This window comes from Azolla caroliniana, unplaced genomic scaffold (genome assembly GCF_043228905.1).
Source record: "Azolla caroliniana isolate FFs.n. ecotype wild unplaced genomic scaffold, voAzoCaro1.0.p SCAF_13, whole genome shotgun sequence".
NCBI classification, from domain to species: Eukaryota; Viridiplantae; Streptophyta; class Polypodiopsida; order Salviniales; family Salviniaceae; genus Azolla; species Azolla caroliniana.
The window spans coordinates 19,754,631-19,771,441 of NW_028230448.1; the positions used below are offsets into that span (position 1 = coordinate 19,754,631).

General features: G+C 36.1%; 1 protein-coding gene across 6 annotated transcripts; it reads right to left on the reverse strand.

Moving 5' to 3' along the window:
- Positions 1-338: 338 nt before the first annotated feature.
- Positions 339-15,206, reverse strand: LOC147856578 (uncharacterized). 6 transcript variants are annotated; one of them, XM_087329639.1, is made up of 15 exons: positions 15,030-15,206; positions 14,352-14,800; positions 13,533-13,979; positions 12,322-12,571; positions 12,075-12,199; positions 9,889-10,068; positions 9,413-9,661; positions 9,068-9,320; positions 6,757-6,861; positions 6,587-6,659; positions 5,071-5,320; positions 4,532-4,944; positions 4,342-4,453; positions 4,081-4,272; positions 340-1,170 (listed from the first exon to the last, which is right to left on the reverse strand). In XM_087329639.1, exons 2-15 carry the CDS (start codon positions 14,634-14,636, stop codon positions 922-924), a joined length of 3,183 nt encoding a protein of 1,060 aa, XP_087185765.1. In that variant the 5' UTR covers positions 14,637-14,800; positions 15,030-15,206; the 3' UTR covers positions 340-921. The 6 variants fall into 6 exon arrangements, with proteins under 6 accessions (XP_087185766.1, XP_087185765.1, XP_087185763.1 ...); XM_087329637.1 differs by having other exon boundaries at positions 341-1,170; positions 12,274-12,571; XM_087329641.1 differs by lacking the exon at positions 15,030-15,206 and having other exon boundaries at positions 341-1,170; positions 12,274-12,571; positions 13,533-13,797; positions 13,920-13,979; positions 14,352-14,419.
- Between the last annotated feature and the right edge of the window lie 1,605 nt (positions 15,207-16,811).

Genomic DNA, 16,811 nt, shown 5'->3' on the forward strand with positions numbered 1-16,811 from the left:
TACTGTAATACATCAAATGATCTAATAATATTGAATGGCAACGAGTTATGGGTTTGATTCTAGTTTTTCTTTCTATTTTGGAGTATGATGTTAGTATTGTCATGACCTATAAATGTAAATGCACTTGTGAGAATCCACCACAGAAAGTTTTACACGAAGACAATCACAGGACATTGTATGCGTAGGGTTGCTATTAACTCAAACTTCAATTTACATCTGGACTGCACTCAGCACACTTAGATCTGTGAACGATACTTTATACAATTTAAGCAAAGCAAGACATCTTAGTTTCAGGCGGTGAGTTCTCACAGGGAGACACTCAAATGACCCAAGAGTTAATGCCATCATACTATCGAATAATTCAGTAGGTTTTACTGATGGCATTCACCAATACCCTCATGCTCACAACCAATCTGTTTCTCCCTTCCCACACCTACTTTTCTGAGATACGATAATGATTACAATTTTACAAGCTCTTGAAATATTATCTGAAATAATTTTACAAGCTCTTGAAATATTTTCTAAAACAATTTTACAAGCTCCTGATACTCTATAAATACCAATCTTAATAACCAGGACCTTTAGCTCTTCCTTTCTGCAGACAATAGAACAGTCTAGGTAACCAAAACTTTGACGTCTTCTTCTGTGGCTTTTCTTATATGTCTACTCCACTCCCTTTTGACTTCTCTTGCGTGTCTACGCCCTTGTGGGATTTTTTGTGCGTGCAAGTTCTTGCTTTGGCTTTTCTTGTGTTGTGAATGGCAAATACGCCATTTACTTCATCATGTATTACCACCACCGATGCTAAATTTCACATCCGAGGGGTCTGTACCTATTTTGAAGAAAACCAGAGAAACCGATATGTTGTTTTGCTGTTTAACTGTGGTTACTGCTGACAGATACCATTTACAAAGTGCATTCCTATGCTTCTTCTTCCACAGGAGAGCTTCTTATAGTTGCTATTTTATTTAGCAGCTCTTGTAGCACTTTTGCGTTCAAAGGCTTAGTGACATAAAAATCCATGCCCGCATCAATGCACCTTTCTCCATCACCGAACATTGCATGAGCAGTCATTGCCACAATAGGAATATTCCGACGTATCTTTCCAGCCTTCTCTAGTTCCCTTATCCGTGCTGTGGCTTGGAATCCATCACAAACAGGCATTTGAACCTGAAAACAGTGTTAACTAATCATCAACAAGTCCATGGAACAGATCAGCTTATGATTTTGATGCTGCATAAAAACTGCAGAACATGGTAAAACAAAATTATTGTCCTATATTGCGATGTTTGAAAATGCATAAGAGTTGGTAACATGCTAATCTTAAGAATGAAATTTTCTATTATCATTAATTAGCCTTTTTCTATTAGCTGTTGCTGCATCATGATTTCAAGTTTGGAAAGTTGAAAATTATTATTCAACGATTCTAAAGTTTAAATCATATTTCTGACTTAACAAATCGCTCAGATAAATGAATACGAAAAATGATCTTTTATTCTAATTAATTTAGAAACCAATTCAACTAGATTTCTTCTTAGGCTACCTCATATATATTAACACTTTGGACATCATTCTCTAATGAGCAAGTTCATCTTCATCACTCATCTCAAATCTTCTCTCATAAAAAGATACGGTGGCAAACTCCATTCATCATCATGCGGTCATCTTGATCCTCATAGAAGTATTCTGCATGCAGTGTGCAGGGTGATAGGACAGCTGTGCACACCTCTAGAAAGAATCTGCCAATTGTGTCAGCAGGGTATGGAATTTGAAGAACTTGCCACCAAACCATTTTTTATGAAATATGGGAGTATGAGAGAGATACCATTACCTCTTTAGTCAATGCTTTGGCCCCAAAGCCCACTAAGCAAAGTATAATATACACGAGGCAATATCATGAAGTGCCCAATCCTCCTTTTTGTCCTGATGGAAAATGTTGAATTTAATTATAACATCAAATATCTACGTAAGTTTTGACATGAGAAAGCTCCATGCCAATCCCTTCAGGCTAGGAAGTTTAATAATCGCTTTAGGAATGAAAAAAGCCTTGCTTGTTTTTGGAAAGATGATGCAGAGGAGAGTTATCTCTCTCCAAGGAGAGGTTTGTCTGATGAATCGACTAGCTTCGAAGAAAATAATAAGAAATTAGCCTGGATTGCATGTTAGTGCAAAATTCCTTCGACAAGATGAATGATTTGAGGGGATACACATTCTCTATGAAGATGCAACATTGTTAGTTGCATTCTCCAATTGGACTTCATAGAGACGATAGTACATATAAAATTTCCCTCACTTTCTTAATGTCTATATTGAATCAGCTGGATATTTTCAGGTTGCAGCAGTTTCAGTTCCATCTGATATGTAGATTCTGTATTTTTTAGCTTGTTTTACTGTATTCATAAGCATGTATTCCTTCAACAAGATCAATGATTTGAGGAGATCGCTAGCTGATATAACATTGAAGTTTCTAAACACATTCTTTCTTTATGAAGATGCAACATTGTAAGTTGTATTCTCCAATTGGACTTCATAGAGACATTAATACATTTAGAAATTTCTATCCCAGTCTTCTCCCTCTGAAGGATTCATTTGTGTGCTCTAAAAGATAAGATTTAACATTTATTTATATCTATTCTGGCCCTGTGGGGGATGTTTCTTTCTTGTATTCTGGCCTCGTGGTCTTTATATAGATGAGATATCTAACTACATAGAGTGATTGGGTGGGTTGGGAGCATGCTTAACAGGGGTAGCTATACTCATACTACTGTATATTGATGAAAATGTGTTAATTTCCGACTACTACGGATTCAGAAAAAGGTGTTAACAGGGATAGCTATACTCATACTACTGTATGTTGATGAAAATGTGTTTATTTCCGACTACTACGCAAAGGTACTCAAGATCTCCACTCAGGTCATCAAAACAACTGGCTGAAAATGGAGAATCATTCTTGGTATCCAGAAAATGCAAGAATGGATCCAGTCATATACCCTAACTATAAATGCACTACCCCCATTCTAATTACAGCTTAGATTGACCACATCTAAACATCACTAGTGGAAAAGAATAGGTTGACTTGAGCTGAAACCATTAAATTGGAAAATGAAAGAACATGGATGAGCTCCACATGGAACTTGGTAGGAAGCTGACCCACTACATGGCACACTTTTACACATGTCAATGAATGGTGTTATTATCAGAACTTCTTGTCTGGATACAGATCTATCTCATGTGCTTCATAGTGTGGAGTGCACGGAAATAGATGCGTATCCATACATATCTACCTCCAAGGGCTCCACATCAATTTCTAACTGATGTGACGAGTTCAGGAACTCATCACATCAGTTAGAGATTGAGATGGGTGGATTAGCATCTAAACCTTGGAAGGGCGGATATGCCAAATGTACCATCAGGAGGTAATAGGCAGAATACCATGTCTGCCATTGCGGTGTTTTTTTACGGGTATAAGAGGGATTGCCTCGGTCAAACAAGGCTTTGGCCCACTATGCAAGATCATGGAATACATATACCAATAAGGCTTGGATTGCTCTTATTGGAACTTACAGAGGAGTGTTGAGGGTCAGAAATATATGTAGCACAAGTCACCAATGGAGGACAGTCATTCCTTTTCGTGCTACAAGTCATCAACACAGGAGTTAAAATAGATGAAGGTCACGACTACCTGCACGACAGCCTCATCATCTATGTTGCCGAAAAAGGTGACGAGGCTCCCTCATTACAGAGATCTCTCCATTTTGGAGCAGCCCATGTTGGAGATTTTTCGTAGAGAGATTTCAGTCTATCTAAGTTTAGAATCTTAAATTCTTAGATACATAGATTCTTTAGTACCATATGTTTAGTTGTATTTATGTTGGTTCTTGTTGTCAAAGACAATAAAATATTGTAAAATGTAAACTTCTTGTTTGATCCTCTAGCCCATTTTGGTGTCTCACTTGAAAATTGATCTATATCATAATTTTTTTTCTCCTTCCTATCTTCCGCATTTATCTCTTCTTAGAATTATCAAGCACAACATTTATTCAGAATACAGTAAGGAAAAGAAATGCCAAAAGACAGTACATCCATTAAAATGAGATCAAACTCTTCTTTAGCTGCTTGTTCCACAGCCTCTTCACCGTTATTAGCCAAGACAGCTGTATGCCCCCATTTCTTTAAAAGAATAACCATTACACGTTGATTGACAGCATTATCTTCTGCTACCAGAATATGCAAGCGTTTGGGAAGGCTTTGTGATTCCTTCGGTGCTTTTTCCTGATAATTAAATGACGAGATTAGAAACTGACAGAGCATTGCATATAGAAATAAAGCATTTACATCTACCTCTAAAACAGCTGATTTATCTTGGTAACCCAGAACCGACTGCAATACTTGAACCAATAAGGCTCGTTTAATAGGTTTGGAGACATGATAAATCAAGCCAAGTTCAAGACACCTAAGACAACAAAAAAGGACCACCTTAAAGAATAATATGAAACATAAATTAAACATATAATCTGTACAAGCTATCCACCTGGAAACATCTACGTGATTAATTGATGTAAGCATGATAACTGATGAGAGACCACGACAAGAAATAGAAGACATATTCTTTACTGAGACAGGCTTCTCTCCATTAGAAGTATGACAAATGCAAAGACTGGCATCGGCTTTGCAGCTAAAAACCTCAGATTGTGTGGTAACTTTTTCAGTTGGCTTCTCCAAAGATTCACTATTTAGTTCAAGCTGAGCAGATTCAACTTGAAATCGTTTTTTTAAACAAGTGTCGTTTGTATGTAGAAATGAAATCAACTCGGACGCATCAGTTCCATCCAACCACATATCCAGCAGCAAAATATTGTACTTCTTGTTGGATCGAGAAGCCATTTCTAATGCACATATTGCATCTTCTACAGTTCCAGCTCCATCAACTATCATTCCCCAGTTCTGCAAGAAAAAGGACTGCTTAACTAGAGCACCTAGAGGGATTTTTATATTTCAAGCAAGGATATAACTTAACACATCAATAACTGAATGTCAATAAAACATTTAAATGAGGAGATAAAAAAGTACCTTTAACATATCTATTAAGATCATTCGATTGGATTCATTGTCGTCTACAACCAGAGCATAAAATCCCTTGAACATGTTTGCCCATGGAGAAAATGGTACTGCATAAGATGGGGGTACTTTAAAACGAGCTGTGAACCAGAATATACTTCCATGACCCTTGATACCATCACTTTCCATCCACATGTGTCCGCCCATTGCAGTAGCCAGTCTATATGATATTACCAAACCTAAACCAGTTCCTCCATAAAGCCTGCAAAAACCACACTTCCTGATTTTGAGTCATTTAATATTAACTATGAAGACATACATTCCAACATCAAGAGTTGAATCCCTATGATATTTTTCCTTTTTACATGGTTCTCATACCTCAAAAGATTCTAAAGATTAAACATGCAATTGATATATCAAGGATTGCACAAATATACTACAGACAAAATGAGTGACAAAATGCCGATTACATGTCCAATTTCATTCCTAGCAGGTAAAGGCTGATTCAGACACTGGTTTAAAATAATCTAGGCTTCTTATTAATACACAATCTAAATTACGGATGTGACGCTTGGAGTGGTTAAACATCTATAGTATTATTGATACTTTACAACCCGGACATGACAAAGGGGTTACAGTAGATCAGGCAATAGCGAGTTGCTGTGCATGTAGGCCCCAGCCTCATGGACTCACCACCATTGTCATCAACAGATAAAGGCCATTGTCTCCCACCATTGTAGGTGATTCCCTCGCTTTGGAGACCTCTCCATTCTCAATCAACCATGCTAGTGATGTTTCAAAGAAAAAAGTTACAATTTATCTGATTTGGGAATCTTACATGTATTGATAACAAGAACTTTAGTCACTTTTTATCTTATTTACTTTTATGACATTTAGTTTGGTTCGTTGTTGTAAAAAATAAGACAACACTTACGATGTAATCCATTGTTTGGTTTTGTAGGCCATTTTAGTCACTTAAAAGACATTAATATAGCTCTCTGTTCTTCTTTCTTTCTCCTTTATTAGAGTTTTTTCATATCAAACTTTATTGTTCTCCGTTTACAAGAACTTTGGTCACTTTTTATCTTATTTACTTTGATTACATTTAGTTTGGTTCATTGCTGGTAAAAAATGAGACAGCACTTAAGATGTAATCCATTGTTTGGTTCTTATACGCCATTTTGGTCTCTTAAAAGAAGTTAGTATATCTTTCTTTCTTTCAAGAGCTTGAACATCTATACTTAATATTCAATGACATTCCAGGACTTACGTGGGCATCAATCATAGTCAATGACATTTATTTCCAGATCATCACTAGGCAGCTACATTGCTCTTACATAGGCATCAATATGTTCAATGAAATTTATTTCCAGGTCACACTAGTCAGCTACTTTACTTTTACATACACATCAATCATGTGACAACTCCAGCCTGTCCCCACAACTCCTACATTACACAGCATAAAGGCTAATGAAAGTTTCCATACAGATTTTGTGTGGAACTACAAAGAACTTTAAACAACACCAACCTCTGTGTTGAGGAATCTACTTGGGAGAATGCTTGAAATAGCAGCGACTGTTTTTCCTTAGGTATGCCCAATCCTATTAAAGGACATTAGAATTATGAAACAAAATCAGTCAACGGAATGATATTAATTTGAGGATTAGAAAATTATTGACAGCCTTGATTCATACATACCAGTGTCTTTGATTCCAAAGAGAAGCTCAAAAGCATCAGTTGTCTTATTCTTCACAGAGACTGATGCAATTACCTCTCCTTTCTCTGTGAATTTTATTGCATTTCCTACAGGTGAAATATCAAGAACCAGAAAATTAAAAGCTTAGAAATAGATTCAAACCAGTTTCATGCAAAAATCTAATTATTTAGCAGGACCAAACAATACCACTTGATCTCTCTCCTGACTGATTTAATATCTTACTCTACAAGTGATAAATACAGTTTCTATAAAACTTGTTTGAATTGTGTTGTCAGTGTTGCCCAATACTGAGCTTCTACGACTGTATTGCTAGTTGAACAATTTATTTGGAAATCACCACAGCTACTTTCCTCCAATAGTTTTTAAAATTCAAAATGTGGATTTTTTTTCAATGTCAAAACTCAGTTTTAATACTAGGTAACTAATATTAAAACGTCGCCTATTATTCATTCCTTCCTTGACAATTTCAGCATGGTTGATTTTCATATGCAAGTCTGTATGAATCCACTACTTTCAAATGCAAAGGTTCCTTTCCACCAATTGTTTGAGCCTTCTCTCTCATGATTGTTTTATGTAAATATATGATTGACTGCCTATAATTATAAGGGGATAAGGATCAAACGATGTAATTTATCAATTTTGAGGTATCCTTCTGTTGTCAACGTGGAGCACTTAATAGTCGTAAGCAGGTACTTAATGCGAACAACAGGACTATTATACCTTAAGTGCGAGTGTCACAGACAGTCAAGTTGTCACTCCTGGCTCCCACTTTATAAAAGGGGGGACAGTCAACAGTGAAGAAAAGTTTGCTGATAGAAGAAAAATAACTATCTGATTATCCATAGCCAATCCGCCCTCTTATTGGAGCCTCACAACTCCTGCATTTAACATTTGTTGAGCTGTGCTTCTCATCACCTTCTCTAAATGCTTCCCTCTATTATTATTAGTTGAACTGTTTGTCATCTAATTTATGTCCAACGAATTGTAGTGGCAGAATTGTAGTGGCAAATGCATCTTTTGAGCATGGCATTATAATAGTACCAACGAACATCTACATGTTGTAATCATACCTATTTCTCAATCTACAGTAGCAAGCATTTAGAAGGTCAGCTTTGACTCCCAAATTAGGGAATGTCAAAAACTTACATGCAATCTAAAAACATGATTAGTGAAACCCCCTATATGACTCCAATCCGCCCTCTTATTGGAGCCTCATAACTCCTGCATTTAACATTTGTTGAGCTGTGCTTCTCATCACCTTCTCTAAATGCTTCCCTATATTATTATTAGTTGAACTGTTTGTCACCTAATTTATATCCAACGAATTGTAGTGGCAGAATTGTAGTGGCAAATGCATCTTTTGAGCATGGAATTATAGTAGTACCAACAAACATCTACATGTTGTAATCATACCTACTTCTCAACCTACAGTAGCAAGCGTTTACAAGGTCAGGTTTGACTCCCAAATTAGGGAAATTATGTCAAACTTTTACATGCAATCTAAAAACATGATTAGTGAAACCCCCTATATGAATCCAACTGAGGCGATGTTGAAAAAGTATCGTATGTAACTTGTAAGATGCCCCTACTATCATAATGGTCTTTGCTCTGTAAAAATCTGTACCAGAAAGCTACTTCAGATCTATGATAGGAAGCAGCACCCTCATTTTTTGCTGCTCAAGACATCAAAAACTTGAACCTGGTCCCCTATTGTTTCAATGACCACTCTTGGCTAAAAAGTGGATCACCACCATCCAACCACCTCTTCTATGCAATCTGATAAGATTCAGGCTACATTGAAAACCTACCATCACAGAATTCCATCTGAGCCACTGTACTCGCCACGAAATCCAAATCCACGAAATTTCCAACTCAATTCTTATTTTGTTTCCAATTATACTTAACACTTGGTCACAGTACTTTCCAGTTCATTTCTTTTTCTCTTTCTAAAGAAGGGTTTCCATGTAATGCATGAGATCAGTGATTGGATTTGTGTCAATAACGTAAATACTCAACTCAATTTAAAACCTTGTTCGTGAGGGGCACACATTCACAGGTAACCCTAAACACATAATATGTTCCAACCATGTTCCCAAAATCAAACACATAATACACCAACAGACTTGAATGAGTAAAGGTACAATGACAAGACATTATGAGTATAATCTAGATCCCCGTCCAAACAACTACTTAGCAAAGACCAAGGCAAGAAATGTTTAGGTAGAATCTAAATCCCGTCCAGGAATTACTGAAATACTTGTTGATGATGAACAAGTATTTTGTTAAACTTACCAATAAGGTTGACAAAAATTTGTAACAGCCTTCCTGGATCACCCAAGAGATAATTAGGAACACCATCGTCAAATCTGCAGCATAGTTCTATACCATTTTTGAAGGCAGGAGCTGATTGCACTGAAACTGCCTGCTCTAGTTGGTCAAACAAAGAAAATTGTATTTCTTCCATTTCCAGTTTTCCCGCTTCAATCTTACTGAAGTCTAATATATCAGTGATTAGCCGTAATAAATGTTGAGCAGAAAAACACACCTGCCAAGAAATTTCAGACAAATAGTCCACAACAAAAATAAATATCTGAAGCATCATGTAGTTTAACTGCAATTATATATTAGAGCACTTACATAACTAAGATGTTCACACTGTTCAGAAGTAATCTGTGTGTCCAAACAGAGCTCTGTAAAATTTATGATTGCATTTAACGGTGTACGAATTTCATGGGACATGTTTGTCAAGAACTCTGACTTTGTTCTATTTGCGGCTACAGCAATATCTTTGGCTTGTTCTAGTTCTAGATCAACCCTCCTCCTCTCTTCAATTTTATTAGCAAGACCTTCATTAGCACGTGCCAAATCTAATGTTCTTTCTCTCACCTATGAAAACAGTGTTAGAATGCTATTTTCTCATTCAATAATGAAAACATTTAATGCATAGGATACTTGACTTCATAGAACATTGCATTTATAGTTCAAAAATTCATGGCTTCAAATTTGATTTGCCACACTATTATTCAAAACATGGCCGACTTTACTAGACTAGCTGCTTGATGTGTGTAGCGCACAGATAATTTCTTCATAAGAAATACAATCGAGATACCAACCTTATGCTCAAGTATCATTTGATGACTTGCAATTTGGTTTGCCATGCTATTGAAAGTATCTTTCAAGTCTGCTATCTCATCCCGAAATACGATTGTCCCTTTTTTCACCCTTGCTGTCATATTCCCTTGCCCTAGTGCCACGGCAGCTTTTTTGAGCTCCACAATTGGGGAGCTAACAATCTGCATGAATCATTTGGAAACATGAAATCATTTTACTTATATAGTATTCAAAAGAAAAATAAATACAATACAGCTTATTAAATATTCAAACAAAACACATCGTAATCCTAAGTCACTCAAACTATTATTACATATTGACATCAACTACAAAACTCACTTCTGATTACCTCTCAATAATATGATCAAACCCTACATGAGCTGTATAAATAAATGGTAATGAGGAATTCTACTACCAAGGATTATCTGTATTGATCCCAAACCGATGAGCCCTCCTGTCCCATGACTGGAAAGGCTTTGGTTATCCATTAGTACCAAGTCTATTAGAGGCGGAATGCTGCAATGAAGGAGTGGAAAAAATGTTTCAAAAGAAGAAGAGGGATTCGAACCCTCAGTAAACAATAGTCTACATAGCATTTTGGGTGCTACACCTGTAATCCCTGAGTCACCCTTCCTTTGATATCTCAAACATTCTCCCGCATTCACACTTGGGGTAGAAAATCTGTATCTAAGCTGTTGGTCCATGATAGTCACAGAGTCACATTTATTTTCGACAAAAATCTACCATTTCTGTGCTTCTTAAATGCAAGACCTTGCCTGACTGAATTCTTAAGGTCTCCCACCTGACATTGATGTGACATGATGAGTCCTGCCAGCAGATCAATTCACAGCACATGTGGATATTCTTCAATAGTTGTTACTTCATACAGGGATTTCCAATGCAATTTGAAGTGCTATTGATCTGTAACTTCTCTGTATGTCCATTGATTAGCAACCAAATAGGCATGCAGAAAATAATTATGCTATAAAAAACAGATAGCGTCATATCTTTAAATGCTACTTTTTTCTTTACGCATCTGGCTCAGCAGCCAGAACCCCATTTTGGACATGTAGGGGAAAGTCGTGTTCTCTATGCATCTAATCGACATATTAGCATGTGCACAAACTGAATTCAGCACATGGACTCCAATGGATGTAAAAGATAATTACGCCATAAAAAACCCAATGATATCATCTTTAAGATCTAATTGTTTCTATGCATAGTGTAACAACCAAAACCCACTTATGGGCATGTACAGTCTTCTTCCCTCATCAGATATGCAGGCAAATGTATGAAGAACAAATCTGCCAATTGCGCCATTATGTGGTGGAAATAAAAGAACATTATGTTTTCCTTTGTGCTATTCTTTATAAATTTATAAGCGGGCGGTACCACTGCCTCTTCAAACAAGGATTTGGCCTACTATATGAATGCAATGGAATATGAAATCAACAATGGTATGGACTACTCATGTTAAGAGTTTTAGAGACATAGAAAGGTGGTGAAGGTCAACAATACAACCACGATAGTTCATTAAAAAAGAACCATCACGATTCACCTTTGTCACTCCTTTCTGAACTCAACGCCAATCAAGGGCTACACAAATGGGATCTCGATTCTCAATCAAAACACTCAAAAAGGGTTACAATAGATCAGGCAATAGCATTGTGTTGTGCACATATTCCATGGCCATTTGTGCCACAACCCCATCACCCTTGTCATTGATAGATTAATCCCATTATCACCCAGCATTGAAGGTGCTTCCCTTGCTTCAGTGATCTTTATGGCATTGTCCATATGAACTTCAATGCATGTGGAAAATTACATTTTGTCCTGTATACAGAATCCACATAAGGAAATGTTTCTTTGTACATTCACTATAAAGGTGGGTAAATGAATTCCTCACAAAAAACATTTATGGGCCTGTTGCAGGAAGAAATCTGCAAACAGAACAGGGCGTCAATTTTTGGTTTTTCTAAGAAGATATTGTATTGCTGTAAAGAATACATTCAAAGCGTAGGAAATATGTGAGATATTAATCTAGTGATGAGTTAGGCCAAAATTGGATTTTTTCAGTAGAATAATACCTTACATTTGAATAATACCATACATCTGAAGTGAATCGTAAATTTATAAAAGGCCATTATCTAGGTCCTTAATTATACCACTTAAGAAGATATGGCTTTACCTTCGCTAATCCAAGAGATGCCATGACTCCCACAAAGGCAAACACAATAATTGTACTTATAATCACAATCTGCACACTCTGCACAGATGAATATGCCTCCTGAATATCAAGCTTTGCCAAAAGACCTGTAGAAATTGGATGAATTCATAACAAGTTCCACATGTGACAATACATATATACATATATAAGGACTACACACCCCAATGCATGAATCCTACTGGTCTATATGCTGCCACAACTTTCGCACCATTATAATCCCGGAACACCATGACGCCTATCTCCCCATTTAGAGCCCTTTCCATTGCACCGCTTTTAGGAAACAGAGTCATATTTCGATTGCGAGCAGGGGGAAACAAAAAACGAACCATGTCTGAGCCTTCGGGTATACCTACGAGAACTTCACCAGTTTTCTGAAGTCCTGTTCTTCCATAGTACAACTTTGCTAGATTTGTTGCATTAACAAATGTCACCAGTACACCAATAACCGTGTTTTTCTCCTAAAACAAATATCACAATGAAGTCATTACACATTAAATTGGAATTTGTCATTAAATAATGTTTCAAATGAAAACTTACCTGTGTGCTTACATCAAAGTAATTGCCCTAAATTTACATAAACATATAGAATAGGTAAGATTTATAAGTTCAAGTTCTCTATAATAAGCTCGCATACATATATAAATCAATCAGGTTGTTTCGGTACAGAGGTATTATAAGATTTCCAATCCATTCGATTTTGCATTCACATTTTCTTCATTTTGGCATCAATACTGAGTCATATCAATTGAAATTTAGTCATATCATCAGTTTCAGATGCTAGCATTCTGGCAAGTGTATGGAGGTTTTAGAACCACAAGACAGACATCCAACACATGCATCAAGAAGCTACTCCATCAATGGACATCATTTCAGACCCGAAGATATAACGCATTACAATTCTGACAACATAAGTTTGTAATATTTTGATTGGGATCCACATTTAGTGTCCAATAAAGGTGAGCATCACCCGTCTGTCATATAATTCTAGATCCTTAAATACCAATGCAAGAAAAAATGTACAAAGTGATTTTTTGTACCCTTAACACCTATAAGACATCATATATTGTGACATTTATAATGAGGAAGCTTCAGGACGACTAATTATCGTCAAATTAAAAAATGTCAGCAAGCAAATTCTAGAATAACACATTATAAACATGTACAACTTCAAGAAACTTGTTCCCTGGAGAGGACTTAATAATTACCAAAACCTCTAGAAGCCTATCAGGTTAAAAAGATTAATACTATCCAAAATACCATAAGTGTTCATTCCAACATCCAAAAGGCATCAAAATGATAGACACTCCAAAAACCATGGATTTTTCCCATTAGTTTACGATTAACTATACCTTAATACATTTGCTTTTATAAACTTTCTTCGATAAAGGAACGATAAATTATTAGCGGCATAAATGAAACCTGTAAAACAGTTCGGGTTATTTGGTAAGTCCATCCAAACTGATCATTTTTGAAAGGGTAGGAGAGCTTAAATTTATCCGCATAAATCTTATTCAATTCATCTCGCTCGAGCGTTGCATTGAAAATGCTGTGATGAGTTGATATCAATAATTTTCCTTCTCTGTCGTATATACCAGAGTGTAGGAAGTCTGAAATAACTGATGTCGCAGTTGCAAGGTCATAATATACAAATGACTTATCAACTTTGCTTGTGTCCATCAAGTATCTGTTAATCATTACTCTGTTAGCTATTAGTTCCGTCTTCTCAGTTTCACTAAGCAAATATTCCCTCAATTGTTCCTGGCGTAAAGTAGAAACTGTGATTAGCCTGCGCTCTATCTCATCTACCAATTGATTGTGAGCCTTCAACAACAGAAAGATACCAGGCACGCCAGATGCAAGTAACACCTGTAAATTAATATTATCAAGAGACAGATATGACATGCTGAGAAATGGACACACACTCAGGCCTATATACAATAGAGTCACAGTTCATTACAGTGAGGCGAATACTATAATGCATGAAATGTGTATTATCGATGCTTTGCTAGTTAGATCTTCGTTTACTTATGAATAAGAAACCTTGTTGGAAAGAGCACATCAAGGTCCATGTGTTTTGGACTATGGAGACTAGTACTTTTAGAACTTTCCATCTCCATGGAGACTAGTAATTTTGCACTATGGAAACTAGTAATTTTAGAACTTTCCATCTCCATGCTTAATTTACACTACCATATGGCATCACAAGAGCAGATGAATTACTCTGAAATGAACTTTTACCAGTAAACCAACAAAGATTGTTAGCTTGAGGCAGATGGGTGCCCTCAAACCTTTACCATGCCATTGATGATTCTGCACAAGTGCACTGCTGTCGAACTCTGATGTTGTCGATGTTGCCGATATATTGCTCATATTGTTCGAAGATGCCAATTGTAATGCTGTTGGTGCTGGCATTTCCATTGACACGGTCCAACTACATTGTCTTGGATCATGATTTCCACCAGATGAACCATCGCTCATTACTCTCCTGTAACTAAGACAATAGATGCATAGGTTCATCATCATCTGTCTATAATTGATCCTGATTGCTTCACAACAATATCAACTTGACCATCTCCCCCACAGAAGAGCTACTATGGTTTGATCTGAATCCATTGTGTAATTGATCCATACACTTTAATTTACAGCGACATGGATGCGACTTGGATACAATTTGGAGTTTGTGGATCCTGAAGTAGCAGAACCAAACAGTGACCAGACACAAACACACATATAGAAACAGCTTGATAATAAAAGACAGATGTAGTAAGCTCGTATAAGAGGAAATATTTGATGACGATATAGTTTTCTTTTCAAAAACATAAACCTTGCATAAGGTTGCAAAGAAGATAAAATAGAGTATTTTTTATATAACCGCGTAAGAAATGGACTGAATTAGCGCGGAGAACAATTGTTTACCTCAATTATCTGCAATCTCATCCAAAGCTCAGAGAGATACAGATATGGAGACCGTTATCTTATTCTTCTTTAATAAAGAATATGAAGATGAATCCGTTTTGATCAGAGAAGGGAACGTTTTACGTTAATTTTATGCGATCTCAATGAAAGCTAAGGTAGAGACACGACGAAGGAGACGGCGAGGGCTGCTTTATCTTCAATATAATATAAGAGAAGAGGCTCAAATATTCTTGATCAGAGAAGAGAATCCACCGTTTTCGAGTCGCTGCAACCTCAGTGGAAGCTCAGAGATAGGCGAGCTATGGCGACCAGAGCTTAAGAGAAAAAAAAAAAACATATTTAAAAAGAAACAGTATATAAGAATTGGAAGTAAATTATAAACGAATTTAAATTATAAATACAATAAAGAAATATATAATTTTAATTATTTATTTTTGCAATTCGGAGGAAAATTTTATAATATAATCTTTAATTTAAAAAATAAATAGTAATTCTAATATGTATATACTTAAAAATTGCTACAATAGTGATTTTTGATAACACAATATATCGGCGAAAAACAAAAACAGGAAAACATGCCGCGAATCAGACAGTTCCACCGGCTATAGCAGGTCAAACTTTCAAATCTCCTCTTTTTCTTTTCTTTTTTCCACATGAATTAGGCAAAAAACATTGGAAAAGGCAAGAATTCAAAGGCGGTGAAATAGAGAGACGGTGCTATATAATGTACATATACATACATAATGTCTGCTTCCTAGCATAAAGAGAGAGCTACACGAGAGGCTGGCCTAATGTTAATACTAACTATAATTGCTTACAAGATCTGCGAGCCATGTCACCTGCCTTTGGATTAGTCATAGTTGCATCCACATAATCTACACATTATACTTTACTAGCTTGTTTGCTTTATTCTTTATCAAAATCATTTATTACAGACATGCTCCCCCTTAATCACTTTAATGAAGTGTGTTTCCCATATATATATATATGCCTATAGTTTACGCATTTGCATTTGCATCCATATATATCCACGTGTTTATAATTGCACCCGCATAACCTACACATTATATGTTATGAGCTCGTTGGATTTATTGTTTGGTCACAATGCACTAGATATTTGCCCAAATACGCTGTCTAATTATTATAGGAAAGTTTCTACAACCACTTCAAACTACATGTGCAAACATATGGCACACACATTAGAGGTTCAACTAACAACTCAAAGGCAGTGTGCATTGAAAAACAACAAGCTTCTCCTTTGTTTTCCTAGTGATAAGATAAATTTGTCTATAGTAAAAGGTGGTCCAAAGATACAAAATTTCAAGGTAGTTTGAATAGTAGAATTCTCAAAAAAATAATAATCTTATTTGGCCCAAGAAAATGATCCATTTTTTCAATTATGATGCGATTGTCCTAACATTTTTACTTTGCAATGCCAAAATTAGGCAAATTTATCTTGAACACTTGCGACAATATGATGTGTTATGTCTTTAAACTTCTTAACGGGAGTTAATAGTGTTAGAGACTTATCAAGACCTTTAGCATGTGAACGAACTAATAATTGAAAGGAGATAATTAGACCACCTATAAATACAAACACATCTACATACAGTTATTTCATTCAAGATGAATTACATTTTAAACAACACAAAGTATGTGTGCTAAGACAATAAGGATATCATAAAGCAAAGTACTTAGTTAAATTTGTATATCATCTAGGGTAGAGCATCTACCATACTCCAAACTTTGACCTCAGTTCGAATATATATTTCATTGATCGAT